The sequence below is a fragment of the Pyrus communis genome, chromosome 3 (genome assembly GCF_041283825.1).
Source record: "Pyrus communis isolate YQ-2024b chromosome 3, ASM4128382v1, whole genome shotgun sequence".
Taxonomy (NCBI): domain Eukaryota; kingdom Viridiplantae; phylum Streptophyta; class Magnoliopsida; order Rosales; family Rosaceae; genus Pyrus; species Pyrus communis.
The window spans coordinates 7,535,972-7,558,095 of record NC_142567.1 but is presented as its reverse complement, the minus strand read 5'-3'; the positions used below and the strand labels follow the sequence as shown (position 1 = coordinate 7,558,095).

Sequence of the window (22,124 nt, the reverse complement as noted above, 5' to 3'; positions counted from 1 at the left end):
ACATGCTCTAACACTACGATAGCATAAAGAAATTTTAGAGAGAGATAGATAGAGAACTTTAGGGTGAGAAAGTGAGAGAATGAATTCTTTTCTTTCTATTTACAGAATGTGATTAATACAACGATAATAAGAGTATTTATACTATTTGCACTCATTCTAACTGACTCTAGCATGACTAACATAAACCATTGGATCAATGACATCTGTCACAATCCTATACAAACTAACATATCAGTTTTTATACACTTATCACACATGTTTCTTAATTTTCAATCGTCCGATTGAATTAATTGAAGAATATTAAAAGACAAAAATTAACAAGGAGTGTGAAAGAGGTAAAAATGAGTGTGAGTAGTAGCCTTTCCACTGATCCATGGCTGTCTTTGCAGGAGCTACATCTTCATCCTAAATGTTTGATTCTTAGTTTTCGTTTTTGGTCTCCTCTCATCATGTAAACCAAAACAATCACATATTCAGAAGAGAAACAGCCACATTTCTTTATGACGAGAGCCGTCACTAGCATTATGTTTTACTTTTGTTGATATTTTTTTTATTTGTAATTGAGAAGTATAAGCTTCGACTCATATATGAATGTCGAGTTCGATATCTAATCGTTACGATTTACCAATTGTGTGGCTTAATCTAGTTCTTCCCATAATATTACACCTATTACATTTTTAAAACCACATAGGTTCTTTACTCACGAGAGCCGTCACTAGCACTACACTCAATTAACATCTAATCAGATAAACTCAAATCTTCATGAGATAAATATCCACATTAAATGAGTTAAAATAGATTTATTTATCACATCATGTAGTATAAAAATGTGGTATGAATGTCATTAATCTACACACATTTCACTATCAAATTTGTTACTTAACATTATATTATAAAATTTTATTTACCAGAAAACAAAACAATACTAATTTATCGATGTTGAGAGTATAGCCTTGTGCAGCACTGTGGGTTTGGGTCAATATGGGAGTCTTAGTTGAGTGAAAATCAGATTGTGCTGGTTCCAAGTGCTGGTTAAAGAGCTCAAGGTTGCTATGGAGGTAGAGAGAGAAGAAGATGGACCACCAGTAAACTCCATCCAATCAAACAATCACTTGAAACAGGGGATAAACAGTCTGAAAACTACAACGTCCACAAACAAATGTTACAGGCTCAAATCCTAACCGAAATCTATTGGGCATGAAACGCAACATGTTCCTATAATCCATCGTTGTTATTGCATAATTGCAAGCTCTTATGTTGCATACAGAGTTTTCCTCTAAACTAAGCATTCAAATTTCAAATGCAGCAGGAGGTACAAGAAAATAAAAAGAATTAGAGTTGCATCATATATAACCAGATTCTTGCAAAGCACAGATCATTGACGAAGCTGCAGAGTTGTCGGCATCTTTTATTCTCGGCCTTTCATCTCCTGTTATGTATAGTACACCATCCGCAGTTGCAATTTTGACTGAGGATACAAATCTCTTCTCATGTGAAGGACCTTCATCTTTCTCAATGCTGCATTAGAAAAACAGAAAATTTACATAACTACAGAATAGACAACATTAATTCCAACAATAGAGTGTTTTTCTTCCAATATGTTCAGAGGTCATGATCAGGGCAAAGAGATTCATACGTGTAAATTGGTTTAGGCCACTTCTTCTTGTCACAAAGCTCATGCAACTTCTGTTTTGCTTCTTCAATTTGAAACTTTCCATCAATTCCCGCAATAAATGTCATCGACCTGCCACTTACCCCCAACGATTTTGACAACTTTAAAAGAGCTATCTTAGCAGCATCAAACTTGGCAATCTCCTTCTGCTCAGAAGAACCCGAGGCAACAAACACGCCATCAACATAGACACTAGCAATACTTTTGGTCTCATCTCTCCAATGTTTGATATCAACATGTTTCCCGTGCTTCTGGCAAAGCTCAAACAACACTGTAACAGGTTGAGGTTGACCTTGCACTTCTTCAAGAGTAACTATAGGCTCCAAAAGGCACCTAAATTTCTACAAATGCATATCAACAACAACGAAAACTAACAGGTTATATCCAACTTCTAAACGCTTGGAAACTTAACAGAAGGTAATCAAATACATACCATCCATAATTTTTCCAGATCAAAATTCACGTCAACATACATTGCTGCTGCCACAGACTCCACCATATCTGCAAGAACCTTAGGAGCTCTCACAGAACCACGATATACAAGCGGCATCTCGTCTTCTCCAGTGACAGCTTCAGTAAACTCCCTAACCTAAAATTTAGAACAAATTGCAGACAAATCTTAAAATTACACCATTGATTGACAACAACAATCCTTTTAAGAAAATTAACCCGGAAAAAAAAATGGGAAAAATATTAACAGATAACAAAATTAATACCTATGAAACAATTAAACTTTTCTGACACAAATCCAGGCAACAAGAAAATATAAACAAAAACAAAAACCCAGGTAAAATGTTCCTCCTTTTGTTCTTTCTTTCCACACATAAAACAGAGAATCAGAAAAAATGAAATTGATTGAGAACAAAGAGAATAATTAATTAATTAATTAATAGTAACGAACCTTATCCCGGAGAGCAGGTGCATTGTGGCGGAGGTGGCAGTAAAGGCCGTGCCGGACAGCCACACGTGCGAGCTTCTCGGTGCTGACGTTGGCGGAGCGCAGCAGAGAGAGAGTGCCGGGTTCGACCCCAGGATAAGCAAGGAAGAAGTGGTTGCTGAGGGCGAGGCTGAGTACGGCGTCGCCGACGAATTCGAGGCGCTGGTACGACGGCGATTCGGAGTAAGAGGAGTGGGTCAGAGCTTCTTCTAGAAGCCTCTTGTTCCTAAAATCGTAGCCCACGATTTGCTCCACGGCTGCCACGGATTGCTGCATTTCCAGCGATGGCTGGACCGTACGATCCTTGATTGAAATCATGATTTGCGGAGTTTTTTATTTAATTTATTTTATAGGTTTTTGATGGGTTTGATGCAGGTTGGAAGTTGGAGTTTACTCTGAAGTCGTCGTTCTGAGTTTGAAGCACCCGGTCCGTGATGGGTTCGAATGCAAGTACATCTTTATTTAAAGTGACCAGCTTTAAACGACAAAAAAATAAAAAAATAAAAAATAATAAAAAATAAAAAAGACCTAAGGACAGATGGACGAGGGGCAGTGTGGAAACGGGTTGCATCAAATTACATTCCAGATTCCATCTCACTTGACTTGAGTACTTGGTGTTTAAACAGTACGTTACTCGTTCAATAAATAATTTAAGTGTGGTTGAAAATGCTAAAATTTAAAACGACATGATACGTTCATATTTTAACTGCACTTTCTGCACAGATACAAGTTTTGTAGATCTCGTCGTTCTTTTCAAATCTATATATTATGGGCCTAAGACTAGTATGTCAAAATAATGCTACATTAATTCAGACAGCTTGAAAAGTTCAAAACATTAACTTTCAGGAAAGAACAGCAACAAATGACCTATGAACTCATGAATTACCAATTCTCTAAGCACTTTTATCGATTAATTGTTGCTTTCTTCTTTTAATGTTCCTTTACTTAAAAAATGATATACTTGCTACATTTTATATATTACATTTGTATCAAATCTTCAATATAAATGAGACCTACTGTATTGATAGGTCTAATATTTGTTAGAGAAAAAATGTAGGACCTATTAATACAATAGGTCCTGCCTCTATTAAATAGTTTAATAGGTCCTGCCTCTATTAAATAGTTGGACAAATGGAATATACAAGGGGATTTTCTAGCAAGTATAACGGTTGGGACTTTCTCGAGCACCCAGTACAATTAGTGTTTTAGATTTATGTTTAAATATACAAAAATTATGATTTAACAGTTAAAACACTTAGAATACCTGGTATTTCAGAGCATTTAAGAATTTTTGGTAGCGGTTTTATATATCATACAAAATTGTACGGTCAGTTGAGCTGCAAATGTGGATTCATTCATTTAAGTACTACAGGTATGAGTATGATAATTTTAGATTTTCAGTATGAAACGTTTTTAGGTACTATGTTCTAACCGTTAGATAATTGTTTAATAATACAAAAACTAAAATATATTGATTAAAACACTTAGAATATCAAATACTCCGGAGCACTCAAGAATTTTTGTTTCATCATTGTATTTCTAGATAAGTACGGTCAGTTGGTTCAAGTACGGCAGGTACGAGTGTAAAATGCTCCACCACCACCGACACTATCACAACTACTTACTAACTAATAGGTTTCAAAACAAAAGAATGGCAAAACAAGATTCTGGTTATCTTGGAAATCATGATCATCCACCTTTGAATTTAAAATGTTAAGATTAAAACAACAAAAGAACGTCAATCAATCCATTCTCCACAATCAATATCAAATCCAAAGATATGTAACTATACATCCCGTTGTCACCGGATGATCATGAGAACATTTCTATTAAAAAAAAATGTTTATGAAAAAAAGTTCACTTTATTTATAATTTTACCAAAATAAGACGACATTTGTTTCTTTAGCGAACAATTGACATCAAGCGACGTCAATAGTTTAAACTTGGCCCGAACAGGCCAAGTCACAGAAGAAACATTTTGTAAATTACAGACAGATGAAGACTGCCAATTAGCATCGAGACAGATAAATTAAAAAGCATCCAGCCCTCTCTGATGCATTAAGCAACAGACGGCAGCCCAAAGATGACACCGAATTATTTGTATTAGTTCACCATCATATGATCAAATCCTCCTCCAGCCTGAAGCGCAGGAACCCGACTAACACCAACGTTGTGAAGTAGCTGCTGCAACCATCTCCTTGTAGTTGGATCTTCCTGAAATCGTGACGCAAATAATTAACTTTGAAAGCAGACCACACAACTGCGTCCAAATAAAACAGTAGGGGATACCGAAAACAAACAGTAAATCAAACTCAAGGTATATTTTTCCAATATCTCACAAACTATGTCTGGTAACTATATGTACCCTCGACGATGGGAGCAAGAAAAAAAATACAGGACTAACTCAGTAACTCCTATGAGCAACCACCAAACATGCGAGTTATCACACCCTATTTTCAGACAAGCTAATATGACTTCACAAACACCTCAATGGCAACCATGCAAGTACAAGGAGATGCAGCAGGAAAATTCAAGGACACTACCACAAAGAACATCTGCATACCAATATGTCCTCATCTGAAGATGAAACGCATTAGTTTTTTACTTTTTTTTTTTTTTCCAAACTACTCGTTAAGATCAATTATGAATTAAACAGCATAGGCATCCAGAAAGGTGCTTACACGGAGGGAAACACTGAAGGTAGTATCTCTCAACATATCGGGAAGACAGCTCCTCAAAGCATCACAAGCCCTGATGATAAAAAAAATAAAAAATAAAAATAAAATAAAAATAAAAAAAACAGATCAAATCAAATGATTAACACAAGATATTGAAGAAACAAAAAAACAAAAAAGAAATAATAAATCTACTTCATTCGACCAACCTATGGTTATCTGACAATCGAAGATAACATCGAATAATGTGTTTTAGTAAGCGAGACGAATGCTGGTCAGCAAGTGATGCAACCATGGTTCCCAAGACTCGACCCACTGCGAAAAACCGCTCAGCTGTAGTACAGATATAATCCAAGCCCACATCATCCAACAAAATCTTTTGAACAATAAATGTAGCCACCTGCGAAGATAACAACTTTTGTCAGGCAACCTCGGGCAAACTCGGGCAATCGGGGAAAGGCCTTGCATAAATGCTATATACTGAGATCTAATGAAACATACAATGATGGGAAGAAAAAAAAGAAGTGAAGAAACAGACACGGACACTCAACTGTTTTTGACAGTTCACTACCCATTTCCATAGTTCGCAGGCACAACGGAATTATTTCAGTTGATAGAAGAAAACTAATCACTTCTGTATCATCGACCTGGTAAAACGGAGTAAAAAGAATTAATATTCCAAAATCCAAATATTTTTTAATTACAAATATGTCTGTCATAAAAATGCTATAAACTTCAGGTTCACATGTGAAAAAGAGTGAGAAGACCAGCTGCACATAAAGGTGCACGTGCAGGACAATATTACAAGTTGAATCTAATACCCATGCAAATAAAGCAATGTTAACTATTTTCTCGTCCAAGTTCACGCTCCAGTTAAATCCTTCACTAAATGATGGAGCTAGTAAAGCCACCTATTTCAATCAACGTTATAAAATAAATAAATAAAATAGATAAAAACTAAGCATTCTTTTTATCCCCTCATCTATCTCACGTTAGATTCTGCTAGTCCTTTTATTTCTCAGATCAGCTACACAAGCAAGAATGGAAAGAGTGCTTTTAGTTAGGGCATGCATGAAATTTTCACATTTACACTCTTTTAAACATCATTTCTCAAAACGTGTAGCAGTATACCTATCCAGTTATACTTGTATATCAGCTGGTAATTTACTCTTGTACATTTTATCACACAAACAAATAAAAAGAAAATATACCCATCAGTTTGTCAAATAAGAATAACATACCTTCACTAAGGCACCAATGACTCCTAAGCTAGTAAGCCTCAAGTACTCGAAAGGCCTTGACTTGCTTGTTGTATTAAGAAAAGGGTACAAATATAAAGGTATATGAGCTGCCAACGACAAGAAATATGAAAAAATTATGCTTCTATGTACAAGCACGTTATAAAGGACATTTCAAGCTTTGAATTTAAACAAGATAAAGGTTATTACCATTAAGGAATAACATCCTTGTGTCTGGGTGCGATGCCACACACTACAAGAAGATACAAAAGGAATATGAAGCATACAATAATAATGAGAAGTGTAAAATATACGCCAAGCCTCTTTCATAGGGAAGGTAACTGTCGTTTAGGAAAAAAAATGAAGTGCATCAATAAAGATTAGATATATAATTTAAAGGCAACAACAATGGACCTGAAGAAGCGCTAGAGCATTGCAAACTCGATTTGATTGGACAGGAGTTAAATTTGGTGGTGAAAGAACAGGGTATATTGAAACTATCTCCTGCACAAAGGATAAAAAGTAGAATGAGAATCCATCATCAGGGAACAAGAAAAAAGAGAGTATCCAGTATTGTTGATTATCAAACAGACAGTCAAATGATGGTAAGTCAACGATGCATGGACATATGTATAACACATAGGTCCTACTCCTACATACAGAAGGAAACCTGCTACCCTTGTAGATGAACGAATTTATAAAACAAGTGAACAGCAACTGACCCACAACAGCATAAAAAAAAATAAAAAATAAAAAAGGAACAATAAGAATGACATGAATATAAAACCACAAAACGCATACCTGTAACAGAGCAGCAATAGTACCAAAAGAATTCCACAACAATGGAGCCAAATCTTGAAATAATTCTCTCTTCTGAAAATTGGAACATGAAAGGAAACAGGGGTTTAACTAGGAGTATGTGTATATGTACATATATAGTACCAAAAGGATTCAATATGAAAAAAATAAAAATCTATTGCAAATGAAAACTAAAACCAAGAAAGGCAAATCCAAGTCCACTTTCAGCTCAAAAATGTTTAACAGTAAGAACTAAGAACTTATTTTCTCGGTGAAGAACACATGAGCATAACAAACAAAGGGGTGGCAACTTTATCGTCGTATCGCAGGTATAATCTATCCATTTTTTTCTTTTCTTATTCCTTTAAAAATAAAAGAGAAAATAAGGTCAAAATAACATTTTGGCTACTTGCTTTAAGGCACTGTCAGGCTCTTCACAATAGGTGGGAACAATAATCCTTTGGCCAACGTGCTATTATGGATGGAAACTAACTTCTTTCCAGATCTGATATGCAACTGTCACCAAAGTAGTCAATGAAAACTTCAAACTAATAAAGCAAAATTAACAAATTATGAAGCCTATTTAACATGTTATAATGGGATTTATATCACTTTCATTCCCACACCACCGATAGAATTATAGCACCCAACCCAGGACCAATTGGCAATGTGTTGAGCAGCCCAAGATCGTAAATATATTCTTATGTGAGATTTCACATTCCAACTGTGTAAACATACTCAACACACCCCTCATCTCTAGTGGAGGGTAACTTGAGCTAAACACATGGAGCTAAACGCGCGGACAACACATACATGGGATGACATGGGAGCACGTATAGCCATTGGGGCATGACACGTAGACTGCGTGCAGGTTCCCTGATATCTAGTGATCCCTAAACCCTTTCAAAACCACTACACCATTCCAAACCTAGACACACAAAAGAGATTGCAGCTATGCACCTTCTCCATATCTACCTAACCAACCAATACGTACCAGAAACGTAAAACAAATGGCATCAAAATCCAATTTTGATCCTACCCTAGGAACAACTACATTAAGGTGGGACCCACATGCATGCTGTGATTACAATGAAGCTAACTTGAAGTCTCAACTCTAACAAGAAAAAAGAACGAGCAAACCCTCTTCGCACGAACACGTCATGCAAAACTAATCATCTCATTACCCCAATTGCCTTGGTTTTCTCAGCAAAACTAACATGATTACAGAGCAAAGAAATGAAGCTAAAACAAAACAAAACTCAATAGAATCCAAATTACAAAACCCTAATCCAAATTTTAAACTTTATCATCATATCAACAAGCTACATAAACCCTAAAACAAAAATTAAACAAAAACCCTAACAGGGATCAATCAAACACAGAGGAATTCAATTGTCCAGACCCAATGAAAGCAAAAAGATTAGACCTTAGAGAGTTCAAGGAGCGCGTTTTCACGAAGTTGAGGGTTGCTGAGTTCGAGCACCAACTGCTCCGCCGACGCCATGTTAGGGTCCCTGTTCGGCTGGGCTCCGGCAGCACTGGGGTTGGAACCGATCGGACCTCCAAACGGTGCACTCATCTCCACAAACTAACAGAGATTCTCCATTTCATAGCAGGAAGTTGTCCAAGCCCTAAAATTTTGCCATTGCTTTCTCACAGTTTGCTCTCAGCTTTCTGTAGAGAGAGAGAGAAAGAGAGAGAGACAGAGAGTGAAGAAGACAAGTTCAATTTCGAGAGGAGCAGGAATTGGCTTCATATTTGAAGACACGTACTCGACATGCGCGTGGTAATCGCCCTTGATGTTGACACCTCATTTTGGATTGAACTGATTTAGCATATCCGCTTGGAAAGGGAAGTGTGTCTACGCTCCTCCACTGTCGCATGGATGCTATTTTAAATGCTTCCCAGAGCAAGTCCACGGGGGACCATTAGGCCGTCATCCAGCCAATCCCCTCAAGCCCAGTAGATTAGGCCGGCTGACAGCTAAAGCCATTCAGAATGTGCTGAGTTAAGGTCCGGCCTATATGACGTCATAGACCTTTTTAATTTTTTTTTTTTTTTTTTTTTTTACGCCAAGCACGTGGGAAACACGCGCACGTGATCGTGAATGGCCAACAGCATTGTAGATGCGAGGCCCACTGTGCAGGCACAATATGGGGTTCCAACGTGGGGACATGTGGCTCCTTTCTGTCTGTTGGATTTCCAACGGCTAGTTTTATGGGCCGTTGGATTTCCAACGGCTAGTTTTATGGGCCGTTGGATTTCCAACGGTAAAAAAAAAAAAATTGAAATTTAAAATTAATTGCTACTGACATGGCACAATGAGAACCATTTGATTTTCAAATCAACAGTCCAGATTTTTCCACCGAAAAAACTTTAAAAAAATAAATAAAATGTCAGAAATTAATAATATTTTTTTATAAAGTCAAAAATAAAAAATAATAAAATTTTAATAAAATTGACTAGGCTATTTCTTTTAGGGGTGGAGATGCATTTGGCCTATTATTGTTCATTAGGGTTTATCATTGTTCACTGAATGGATTAAATAGGTTGGATGCTGTGTCATTTTTTTAAGGATGGACTTGCTTTTAATTGCATGACTCATGTGTGACAAAACTCGCTAGCTTGTTATGATAGGACACGACTAGATTCGACATGATGGTTAACAAATTGGGATTGACCATTAATTGGATGATCGTATACGATAAGACCTGCTAGCTCATTATAATAGAGCATGATTCAAATCCAACAATAAGCTCAATGAATTGGGATTAACCATTAATTGCACAAGCTCATGTACAAGGCTTTTTGAATTACACATGATAAGAGTTTTGAATTTGTTCACCATCGTAATTAGCTGACGAGCATTCCCACCTTCTTAAAGTGTGCAACGTGTTAGCGACTTAACTATAGTTAATTAGTTTAGTTTTTACATATGTAAACATGGTTACACCACTAACATGCAACACGTTCTAAGAATGGTGATAACGCTCATCAATAATTAGGGTGGTGAGCAAATTTAGACTCCACATGATAGCTAATAGGATTTTTGCCACCTGCATAACTAGGGGTTAAATTATATAGAAATAATTGCAAGAGAACATGGTTACCGTAGTTTAAACGACTCAAGCACGATCGATTTTCACAAGAACTAGTGTGAATAACTTGTGCTTAAGAACAATTCTTAGTTAACTTTCAAATACAAGATTTATAAGCTTGAAATTTGAATTGAAATAACAAGTGCAAATTAATAAAAGGATTAAAATCAACACAATAATAATTATGAGTTAACATATGCAAACTTTGAAGGTTAGGTTTTCCTAATGCATATTCTACTTGGGCATTCAACCTAGAACATACATCTAACATGTAATTCGTATGTGACATTTGTAAGATTGTGAATATGATAGAACCGGTCATAGTGGTTAAGATTGATACAGAAAAGTCTTGATTAAAACTATTAGGTTGTCCTAAATGTATTAGGATGACATAATTGAGAGAAGTTCTGATTGGTTCTAGAAAAGGATTTAGTGTTGGAACTTTGTAAGGTCTCATAATTCTTTATGGTTTGTATAGTTTGAATCCTAGTCCAATTCTAATAGGGAATGGATAGAGGATTACTATATATATATATATATATATATATATATATATATATATATATATGTGTCTCAAACCACTGCTCTTGCATTCGTTGTCTTATTTTGTGCTAAGACCTATTGATTAGAAGAGTTGTTATCACCGCAAAAGAGGAGAAGGTTTTGAGCACAGAGGTTGCAATGGCTTCTTCATCAGGATTGAATAATGCAGGTATGTTTTAAGGCTTTGGTTCTTAATGTGTTCAATAAAAGGTTTATGAGTTATGTTTCAATTGGATGAATTCTTGTTCCTTGGATAAGAAGTTATAATCTTGTTCTTACATGTAGTATTAGAGCCATTAGGTTTCAACCATTGAATTCAACTAAAATTAAAATCGAATGCATGAAAACATACTAGCTGGGTTTCAGACTGAGTTCTTAGGGTTCTTAAAATCTTTAGTTTGAAACGGTGTCATTTTCGTTATAGAGCCATTGGAAAGTTAAGCTACAAAAACGGTGTCGTTTCGTGAGATGTTTAAATAACTAAAAATTTGACCGTTGGGAAATCTGGGTTTCTGTTTTCGCTATGTTCTTCGAAGAGGGTTTCTTCTCCATCATCTTCGATTGACCTATTCCTTCCTTGTTGTTCTCTAAAACGCAATTTTGAGTCAAGATAGATGCTGGAATTGACAAATTTCAGAAGCTAACGACGAAAAGGTATGTATTTTGAAATTCAAATTTTTTCTGATTATGCAGAATGTTTGGGTTGAGTTTATATGAATTTAATGTTGGAAATTGGTTACTTGATCATAATAAAGGTTTAAAACATTAACAAGATTCATATTAATGTTGAATAATTTGAATTGCACATATTGTCTTTATAAACTGCATCTGCTAATATATCTGATATAAGAGGCTTGAAATTCTTCAATAGTTACCTTGTTGATTCATGTATATATGTATATATACACACATACATATGTATATTGTACAATCTGTGTTGATCTAAAGCAGAAATTAGAGAATTTTGTTGGATTCTATCCTCTATATATGTCTTTAAAAAATAAGATCATATATATGAATAAGTTGATTCAGTGGACAAATTTGGTAGTGAAAAGACTGAAATCAAGAATCATTGAGATTCATGGTGCTGATTTCATTGTTGTCTAATGCAATTTCACTAAAATCGCTTAACTTATCAGCAGTGCCAATACTCACTAGTGGAAGAAGTTACAAAAAGTGGAGAAGAGAGATTGAATTGCATTTGACATTGAATGAGTATGACATTGCCCTTGACAATCCGCAACTTGAGGCCTTGACAGACAAAAGCACCAAGGCTAAAAAGACTGATTTTGAGAGATGGACTAGGGCCAACAAAGTAGCTTTATCCATACTAGAAAGTGGTATGACAAACACTATGCATGGAGGAATAAATAAGTAAGCTTTTGCAAAAGATTACCTCCAAGCCATTGAGAATAAATTTAAAGAATCAGAGAAGACTGAGATTGCTCAATATATGTCCCTCTTGAATTTCTACAAGTTTGAAGGTGGAGGTTGGATCAAAGATCACATTATGAAAATGACTGATGGAGCTAAGAAACTTAACTCTATGGAAGTTAACATTGGAGAAAAACAACTTGTGTTCATGATACTCCAAGCACTAACGCATAAATTCAGTCAACTCAAGGTGTCCTACAATACTCAAGACAAGAATTGGACTGTGGATGAACTCATTGCTCAATGTGTGCAAGAAGAGAACAGATAGAAACAAGAGAATGGGGAAGGAGCCTGAAACTATCAATTTTGTCAAACCTGCAAAATGGAAAAAAAAAAAGTCAAATGTTGGTAAAACTTCTAAATCCCAATTTTATGATAAATCTGTTATGATTGCTAAAAATTTTGATTCCTCTAAGTCTAACAAATTTAAGATGAAAACAAAGTGTTGAAAAGGTTAGATGTCATCACTGCAAAACTAAGAATCACTATAAAAAAGACTATGAAATATTCAAGGATTGGCTGAGATCTAAGGGTAGAATTGATATCTATGTCTATGAGGAGACAAATCTTGTTAATATTCCCACAAACTCGTTGTGGTTTGATACTGGTGCATTTGTGCATGTCACTAATTCTTTACATGGTTGTAAAGAACAAAGGAAGACAAACAGTTTTAATGTTTTCGTTGGAGAATGAACCAAAATGTTTGTTGAATCCATAGGTACTGTCAAATTGAAATTAGACACTTGGTTTACAATGTAACTAAATGATGTGTTATATGTGCCCAAAATGAGGAGGAATTTGGTTTATGCATCAAAGTTGGTTAAACAAGGCTTTTGTTTTATGGGAGATGATGAGTTTGTCAAGTTTTTCAAAAGGGGATCCTTGCACAGAAAAACATTTTTGCATTACTATCTTAGGAAAATACAATGCAATGTAGATTTTGAAAACCTGCATGTTTGAATACTACAACTAAAAGGATGCATGCTTCTGATCAATCCTTCATACTTTGGCACAAGAGGCTAGGATACATTTCAAAAGAAAGAGTTTTTCAGTTATCTAAATTGAATTTGATCCCTGCAATAGACATTAAAATTGCTATAGAATGTGTTGATTGCATCAGGGCAAGATGACTAATGTTAGAAAGTTAGATGTCAAAAAGAGTAAAGGCTTGCTCAAAGTCATTCACATAGATATTTGTGTACCTTTTCCTGTCAAAACTATTTGTGGGAATATTTATTTTGTGAACTTTATAGATGACTCTCAAGATTCAGTTATATTTACCTTATAAGTAAAAAGTCTACAATCCTTGAATGTTTCAAAGTTTTTAAAAGTGAAGTTGAAAAACAGTTAAACCATGTGATTAAAATTGTTAGATCAGAAAAGGGTGGTGAATACTTTGGCAAGCATACAAAAGCAGGGCAACAAAATGGTCCATTTGCTCACTTTCTTGAAAGTCAAGGGATTGTGGCTCAATATACCACTCATGGTACCCCACAACAGAATGGAGTGGCAGAAATAAGAAATAGAACTTTTATGGAAATGGTGAGAAGCATGATTTCAAGATTTCAAGGTCAAGGCTCCCAAATTTTCTTTGGGGAAAGGCATTGAAGACTGCAAGTTACATTCTACATCGAGTGTTCTCAAAGTTTGTGCCTAAGACACCTTTTGAACTATGGTATGGGAGAAAGCCAAGCTTCAATCATTTTCATGTATGGGGCTACAAAGTAGAGGCAAAATTATACAATCCAAATGAAAAAAAGCTGGACCCTAGAACAACTACATGTTATTTCGTTGGTTACTCAGAGTAGTCAAAGGGTTTTAAATTCTATTATACACAGGCATATACACGAATTCAAGAAATTCAAAATGACATTTTTCTGGAGGATGAAGATGTATTAGACATAACTCAAGATAAATTCAACTTTGAGGAAATAGTGCAATTAGAAAATTCTACTCATCTAAACTACAATCAAGTACATGTATTTCAAAGACCTCACTCAGAAATTGCTGACCTTGATGATGACATGGTAGAAACTGAGAATGAAAATGATGATCATACAAATGTTAAGAATCAAATAGGAACTCAAGATCAAAATCTCAATGTTCAAACAACTGAAAATTCGATTGGTTAACCACAGCTAAGGAAGTCCAACAAAATCAAGAAACCTGTAATCTCAGCAAACTATGTATATCTCTAAGAGACAAAATTTGATTATGGTGACATAGATGACCCTGTAACTTGTCAACAAGCTATGAAAAGTCCTCAAGTAGCTATATGGTAGCAAGCAATGGTAGAAGAACTTGAGTCAATGTCTAAAAGCAATGTTTGGTCTTTAATGAAACCATCAATTAACACTAAAGCAGATAATTGCAAATGAGTGTTTAAGACCAAGAGAGATGATGAGGGAAGAATTAAGAGATATAAGGCTTGATTAGTTGCAAAGGGATTCACACAAAGGGAGGGTGTTGATTACAATGACACATTTTCACCCGTTCTTCCAAGGACTCAATGCGAGTAATAATGGCTTTAACAGCTCATTTTGACTTAGAATTGCACCAGATAAATGTCAAAACTGCATCCTTGAATGGTGAACTTGATCAGGATATTTTTATATCTCGACATCCTGGATTTGTTGAAAGAGGGAAAGAATATATGGTTTGCAAATTGAATAAATCGATATATGGTTTAAAACAGGCTTCAAGGCGTTTTTGAAATTTGATTAAGTAGTTACTTCACAAAGGGTTTATTGAAAACAAGATGGATGATTGTGTCTACCTTAAGTTCAAATGATCCAAGTTTAGATGTACAACTGTTAAAAGAGACCAAATGCATGCTGAGTTCAAACTTTGAAATAAAGGATCTTGGTGAAGCTCATTATGTTCTAGGAATTGAGATTGTGAGAAACAGAAAATGAAAACTCCTTGGTTTATCTCAGAAAGGCTATATAAAGAGAGTGCTTAACAAATTTAACATGGAAACTTGCAACAATGATGATGTTCCAGTGAACAAGGGTGACAAGTTGTCTCGAGATCAATGTCCCAAGAATGAACTTGAGACTAAGCTAATGAAGATGAAACCGTATGGTTCATTAGTTGGTAGTCTCATGTATGCTAATATTTGCACAAGACCTGATTTGGTTTTCATTGTTGGACTTTTGAGAAAATTTCAATCAAATCCTGGATTAGCTCACTGGTTGGTAGCTAAGAAGATGTTGAGATATTTGTAGAGAAAGGGTTTAAGCTTGTTTATGGGCACGGTGATTCATTAGAGTTGATTGAATTTACTGATTCTGATCTTGCTCGGGATGTGGATAAGAGAAAATCAATTGGTGGATATATTTTTAAGTTGAGTGGAGCTGCTTGTGTCATGGAAAAGTGCTAAGCAGACTATAGTGTCAACTTCAACTATGGAAGCTGAGTTTATAGCATGTTTTGAGGGGATGAAGCAAGCTGTTTGGCTTAGAAATTTAATTACTGATATGAAGCTTGTAGATTCAGTTAAGAGGCCTATAAAAATGTTATGTGATAACAATGTTATTGTGTTTTTCTCAAAGAATAACAAAAGAACTTCGGCTTCAAGGTTAATGGATGTGAAGTTTCTTAAGGTTAGAAAAATGGTCAAGAAATGGGATATTGATATTCAGTACTTATCTTCTGGTGCAATGATTGCAGATCCTCTCATTAAAGCTTTGCCAAACAATGGGTACAAGGAGCATGTTACACAGATGGGGGTTGTAGTGTCTTTTGAACAGTGGGTGTAAAACTGCTTTGAGATTTGGAAGATTGTCGAAGTGTTTCATTAGTGTATGATGACATTAAGACAACAGGTCTTCACCATTAGGTAGTTTTGTTTGTTTGAATATTGGTAGTATTTTTTTTAGCTAGTCTTATAGCTTATTTTATTTTCAGTTAGTGTTCAATTCTTCCAATGTGATCAATTGTTCCAAAAAACAAGTTTGTTCAATAATAATGAGTTTGCTAGAAAAATCAATTTTGCGATTTTGTCTAGTGCATACTTATTGGAATTATTGATGTGTTGATTTAGTTAATGTATAACCAAGAGCTTAATGTTATTGAGTTGAGAGCTGTTTTACTCAAAATAGGAGTAATACATTATGTGCTTTGCATTTTAGTTCACATAAGTATTGATTGCATATTGAATATGTAGTGATTGTTGAATTGTTTATGTAATGTACATAGTAGATTCTTCAATTCCTTATTTTGAAATGCATGACTATATTGTACATGAGTATGAATATGGCTTGAATAAGACTTAGTGATCACTTCTATAAATCTTAAAGATTGGCTATTGTGTTTCATACTCAAGTGGGAGAATGTAAGATTGTGAGTATGATACATATTATAAAACCAATCATAGTGGTTAAGATTGATATGGAAAAGTCTTGATTAAAGCTATTAGGTTGTCCTAAATGTTTTAAGATGACAGAATTGAGAAAAGTTCTGATTAGTTCTAGAAAAGGATTTAGTGTTGGAACTTTGTAAGGTCTCATAATTCTTTATGGTTTGTATAGTTTGAATCCTAGTCCAATTCTGATAAGGAATGGACATAGGAATATTGTATATATGTGTCTCAAACCACTGCTCTTGCGTTCGTTGGTTTATTTTGTTCTAAGACCTATTGATTAGAAAAGTTGTTATCACCGCAAAATAGGAAAAGGTTTTGAGCACAGAGGTTGCAATGGCTTTTTCATCAGGATCGAATAATGCAGGTATGTTTTAAGGCTTTGGCTCTTAAGCGTGTTCAATAAAAGGTTTATGAGTTGTGATTCAATTGGATGAATTCTTGTTCCTTGGATAAGAAGTTATAATCTTGTTCTTATACTATTCAGATCAAATATAAATATGCAAGACTCATTAAATTTTGTGAAAATCTTTTGAAAAACCATGTAACTCTTAAGAGTGTGACATCCGCCTTAAGTTACAATTTCCAACCACAAGAAGCATTAACAAGTTTCAGAGTGACATTCCAACAGAAATTGCATCCAATTACTTGTGTAAAGAATTTCGATGACAAAATTCTCTCAGGAGAAGAATGTACTTCTTGGTTCATGCTTATTCTATGAATTATTTTGATTGGTTGTGTTGACAGTTGATTATCTTATAGAGCAAATTGGGATTTAAACCAAAAGTTTGGAGGTTTTAAATAAATAAATAAAAGTAGTGTTTAGTAATGGTTAAGAAACTATAGTAAGAGAAAATGGGAGATACCCTATTACGGCTAGAAAATTATGACTAAAGTAGTTGTGCTATTAGAAGTTGTGAAATTTTAGAGCTTTAAGGTATTTTTTTATTGTTAAAAAAAAGTATTTTTTTAATATGTCGAGTTATAATGGTGCTTTAAATTACATTTCTAAAGGTGACAAGGATTATCCTATAATATTGAAAGAGTAGAGAACAAGGATAGGCCTTGCCCTGTGATGCGAAATATATTAAGCACACAAATTAAACCCTCTTCTGACAATTGTAGCAAAGTATGTAAGTAGGGATCGTTCAAAACCGGGGATTAGGAGGGATTGCTAAACTCTTGAAAACTGACCTAAGAACTCCAAAACAAAGTTAAAAACACTAATTTGGACTCAAAGAATGAAAAACCAAAGTTAAAACACTAAAACAAAACAAAAACTCAAAACAGCAACTAGAAGACTCAAAACTGCCTAAAAACCACTTTCTGGGCAGTTTTGAGCACCTACACTAATTTGGACGAAATTGGTTGAAAACTTGACTCAAAACACTTAAAAACATGAACCAAAATAATTTCTAACTAAATTGAGACTTCAAAGTAAAGGGGGATTTGATTTGGACGAAATTAAAGTTGAGAAAACAGATTGCAAAGTAAAACTGATTTTGAAACGTTTTTGGGGTTTTTAATGGATGATGGACTAGTTAGGGGTTCTTTCTCCACAGATGACAAGTATGCAAATGACTCGATTTCCAGTTATTCCTTCATAGAATTATGAATGACAATGCCCCAAATTAACCGTGACATCACTAGTTAATTCTCAAGTTTTCCTTGTGTTATTGAATTGGATGACATCATACGACAACCCAAAGCATTCTTCAAAAGTTCCTTACATGACATCATAATAAAGATACAATCAAAGATCATTACGTTCAATGAAAACTATAAGCATTGACAAAGCACTTGTGACTATGACATCATGACACTTGTGCTAGGAATTGAACTTAACGCGATTGTGACTAGCAACCTTCACTACTTGTAAATATAAGTGTGTGACAATTATGTGAAACAAACTTATATTCTAGCATCATATTCATGCAAGCCAATTAAGTGTCGACCCCTAATTAACAAACACAAATACGTTATTACTCGCACAGTTAAGCCAATTGCATTCACGATTCAAGAACTCATAACTGGAATTTATCAAATCAACTTGCACACATAGTTATGGCTTCGAAATCACCCCTAACCAATAGGGGTTTAGCCACTCATGTTCATAGCAAAATGAAAGGAAAATAAATTAAACATTGAAATCATAAAACGAATTACACCTAGAATGCACCAACGACGAAGCTTGAGCATCCAAGAGTCTTTCCTTCTTTCTCCTTGCTACGGCACAAAGGTGGATGGGATGGTTGGGATGTGTTTTAGGATCAGGGATTATGGAATTGGATGGAGGATAGGCACGGCAAGGTGTATTGTTTGGCTGGAATTGTGTTTCTAGGATTTTAGGATGTGTAGAGTGGTGTGGCTAGATGAATGGACGAAAATTGGGTGAATGAGTGATCCCCTTAGTGCCTTGCTGCAAAGCCTTATTTATAGGGCTAGGAAAGGTTTAGAACTTAGTTGAAACCAAAAGGTTTTGTACCAGAAATTCTATACATGAAACACTTAAAAGGATATATGTGTGTAGCTTGGACAAGGTAGGAGACAAGATAGGACGGCTAGGAGACAAGGTAGGACGGCTAGGAGACAAGCTAGGACGGCTAGGAGACAAGCTAGGACGACTAGTGACAAGCTAGGACGGCTAGTGACAAGCTAGGACGGCTAGTGACAAGCTAGGAGACAAGGTAGGACGGCTAGGAGACAAGCTAGGACGGCTAGGAGACAAGGTAGGACGGCTAGTGACAAGCTAGGACGGCTAGTTCTTCCAATACAGAAATTAGGCACCATGTGTGAATAGATAAAGCCTTCTAGAAATAAGGTTTTTAGGCCCCCTTCCAGCTCCCTAACTGAATTCAAGCCTTCAAATTCGTCCATCCTCATGCCTCCATGCTTGCACTATCCAATCTTGGCCCAAAAATGCTCTAGAATGCTCCAAATTGCTTCTTTTTGCATGGTTTGACACTAAAACCTGAAATTGCACGAAAATGACTTTAAACACTAAACTAACTAAGGAAAAACAACATAAATGCATGAGAACAAGCCAATTAAGTCGCATAAAAATGCTCCTATCACCCTGCCCTACCATGTTAAACAAATCAAAACAGTAGTAAGTGCAAAAGAAAGGTTTCTGCTGTCCGCAATAAGACTAATCTAAAGAACACATACTAGTTTGCAAGAGGGATGAAGGATTGGAAATAAATGATTATTCAAATTCCGTTTTGATAGATTATATTCTTCTAAAGTCTATTTCTAGTTTTGTGTTTGTATAAGGAGGTGCAATAACAAGGACAAATGTTAAGCAGTCAACAATTATTTTTCTCTACTATGTATGCTTCATTAGTGGGATGTTATGGAACTTTAATGCATGCATATTAGGGAATGATATACAAGTGTTGATTACATTAACACTACAAATATGACTGCATACATGTTAAATAGAGTTTTTCCTCATTTAGTTTCCTCATTAAGTGTGATACTCACCCTTAAGCTCATTTATCATATTTATATGTTGTCCATGACTTGTTAGTACATTATGTGAATGTCGTTTCATGTATGTGATTATAGAGGTATATGTATCCGCCGTATATGATATCATTGTCTATAGTCCTACGAGCTAATGACATTTAACATTGATTGATATTCTTATCAAGTAGTCTTTCAAAGTTGTGCACATAAGGATATAAATTCTTGATCTTAAAGAGAGCTTCTTGAATAGATGTTACACCCATATAGGAGAATGTAAGACTTTTATTGGGCTTACATCTATTTAAGAGACCTAATTAATTGATTAAGAACACAAGATAGGAAGCAATAATTGATTTTCCCGGATTACTTGACAGTGAAGCAAAGTAATAATAATGTGAATATTCGTCATTAGGTCATGGATTTTGAAAGTGCTAAATATATGTATTAGGGTTTTCTTTATGGGCAAGAAACCTAAAACTTTCACCTATAAATATGAGGCTTAGGTCCTCACTCTCAACGCATTATTCTAGCACAAAACCTACCCTATATAAGAGTGCATAAAGCGTGTAAAGAGAGGAAGACTTTGCTTGTTCCTTGTTGCTCATGGTTCAGTCTTGTTCATATCAATTGCTGTCAAATTAGTACTGTTAGAGTTATATTATAGATCAACTTACATCAGACTCTCTGTCTCCCCTCTATTTTATTTTGGATTACAAAAGAGTTGGTGAGAGTTTTTCTCTCCCTTTGTGAGAGCTCTTTCCTTTCCTTCTTTTCAGATCCAGTTTGCTTTTATTTTGTTTGTTGTTTTGAGAGTTGGCGGCCTGGGCATCTAGTGTTTGTCCCTATCTTTTCTATTTTGTTTTCTTCTTTTCTCTAGTTTTTCTATTTTCTTTTCAAACCCCAATCTCAATTTTCAGGCTCATTTCTTTCAACCCCATCCTTTCTATATTCCCATCAAATTTCTGCATCTACTTCCTTTTCTCCCATTTTCTTCCCCACCACCTTCCCTTTCTCTTAATCAAACATAAGATTTTGCAGTATTGGATCCAATTTGGGATTTCAATTTTTAGGTCTAGGTTGGCGGCGAGAATGTAAGATTAGATTTTTGTTTTAGGAAAGTTTGTCATTTTAGGGTTGTTTTGGACATGTAGTGGTTTTTGTGAACCCACCTTGGCTCAAAAGCTACTCCAAACGTGGTTGGCAAGAGACAAGCAATGAGATGTAGATTAATATAGACTAGGGCATCTGAGACTAGAAGAGTGGATTGGTGACTAGACAACTTCAACCCTGCTTTTTCTGATTTCTTATATCTTAATTTTGTTGTATTAGATTGAATAGTATTTGATAGTAAATAAGCTGGATTAAAGAACGTTTGCCCGAAAAAAGTAAGTCATCGGGTAAGAATTTTACATTTTACATTTTTCTTTATTTAACGCTTTCTCGATAAAATCTTGGTCGGGCTATTATATTTTATCATTTTTTTTTTCATAAATGTAAACTTTTCTATGTCAAAAACTTTTGTCAGGCATGAGTAGTTCGTCAAGCATGGTTGGGCAATGCAGTTTTGTGCAACGAAATGGCGGCTGGAAATTCAATCAAGAAAAATATAATTGCCAAACGATTTTTAAGTTTCGTAGTGTAAAAATTTGAGCGATGATGACTTTTGTGCGACTAACTTTTTCGAATAGAGTTTCGTTAGCTAAAAGTTTAGGCAATGAAACAATAGGTGACACGATGAGCAGATAACGAAAGTATGATCATGCAATGGTAAATTGATAATTCGATAATTCAAAAACCCTAGTCAATGAAATACTATTTGTAACCGTAAATACTATTGAAGCATCCCTTCTAATACGCATATCTGTGCATCCCATAGGGCGTAGTATAATTGCATGAAT

General features: G+C 35.2%; 2 protein-coding genes across 2 annotated transcripts; both read right to left on the bottom strand.

Annotated features, from left to right (window-relative positions):
• Window positions 1-1,086: 1,086 nt before the first annotated feature.
• On the bottom strand, window positions 1,087-3,061 carry LOC148697840 (ribonuclease 3-like protein 2). Its single transcript, XM_088690849.1, has 4 exons — window positions 2,574-3,061; window positions 2,106-2,261; window positions 1,637-2,013; window positions 1,087-1,518 (listed from the first exon to the last, which is right to left on the bottom strand). Exons 1-4 carry the CDS (start codon window positions 2,925-2,927, stop codon window positions 1,344-1,346), a joined length of 1,062 nt encoding a protein of 353 aa, XP_088546975.1. The 5' UTR covers window positions 2,928-3,061; the 3' UTR covers window positions 1,087-1,343.
• Window positions 3,062-4,451: 1,390 nt separating this feature from the next.
• On the bottom strand, window positions 4,452-9,049 carry LOC137715419 (uncharacterized). Its single transcript, XM_068454748.2, has 9 exons — window positions 8,747-9,049; window positions 7,324-7,395; window positions 6,937-7,026; window positions 6,733-6,775; window positions 6,526-6,632; window positions 5,836-5,931; window positions 5,494-5,684; window positions 5,291-5,360; window positions 4,452-4,823 (listed from the first exon to the last, which is right to left on the bottom strand). The coding sequence occupies exons 1-9, from the start codon at window positions 8,897-8,899 to the stop codon at window positions 4,713-4,715; spliced, it is 933 nt and encodes a 310-aa protein (XP_068310849.1). The 5' UTR covers window positions 8,900-9,049; the 3' UTR covers window positions 4,452-4,712.
• Between the last annotated feature and the right edge of the window lie 13,075 nt (window positions 9,050-22,124).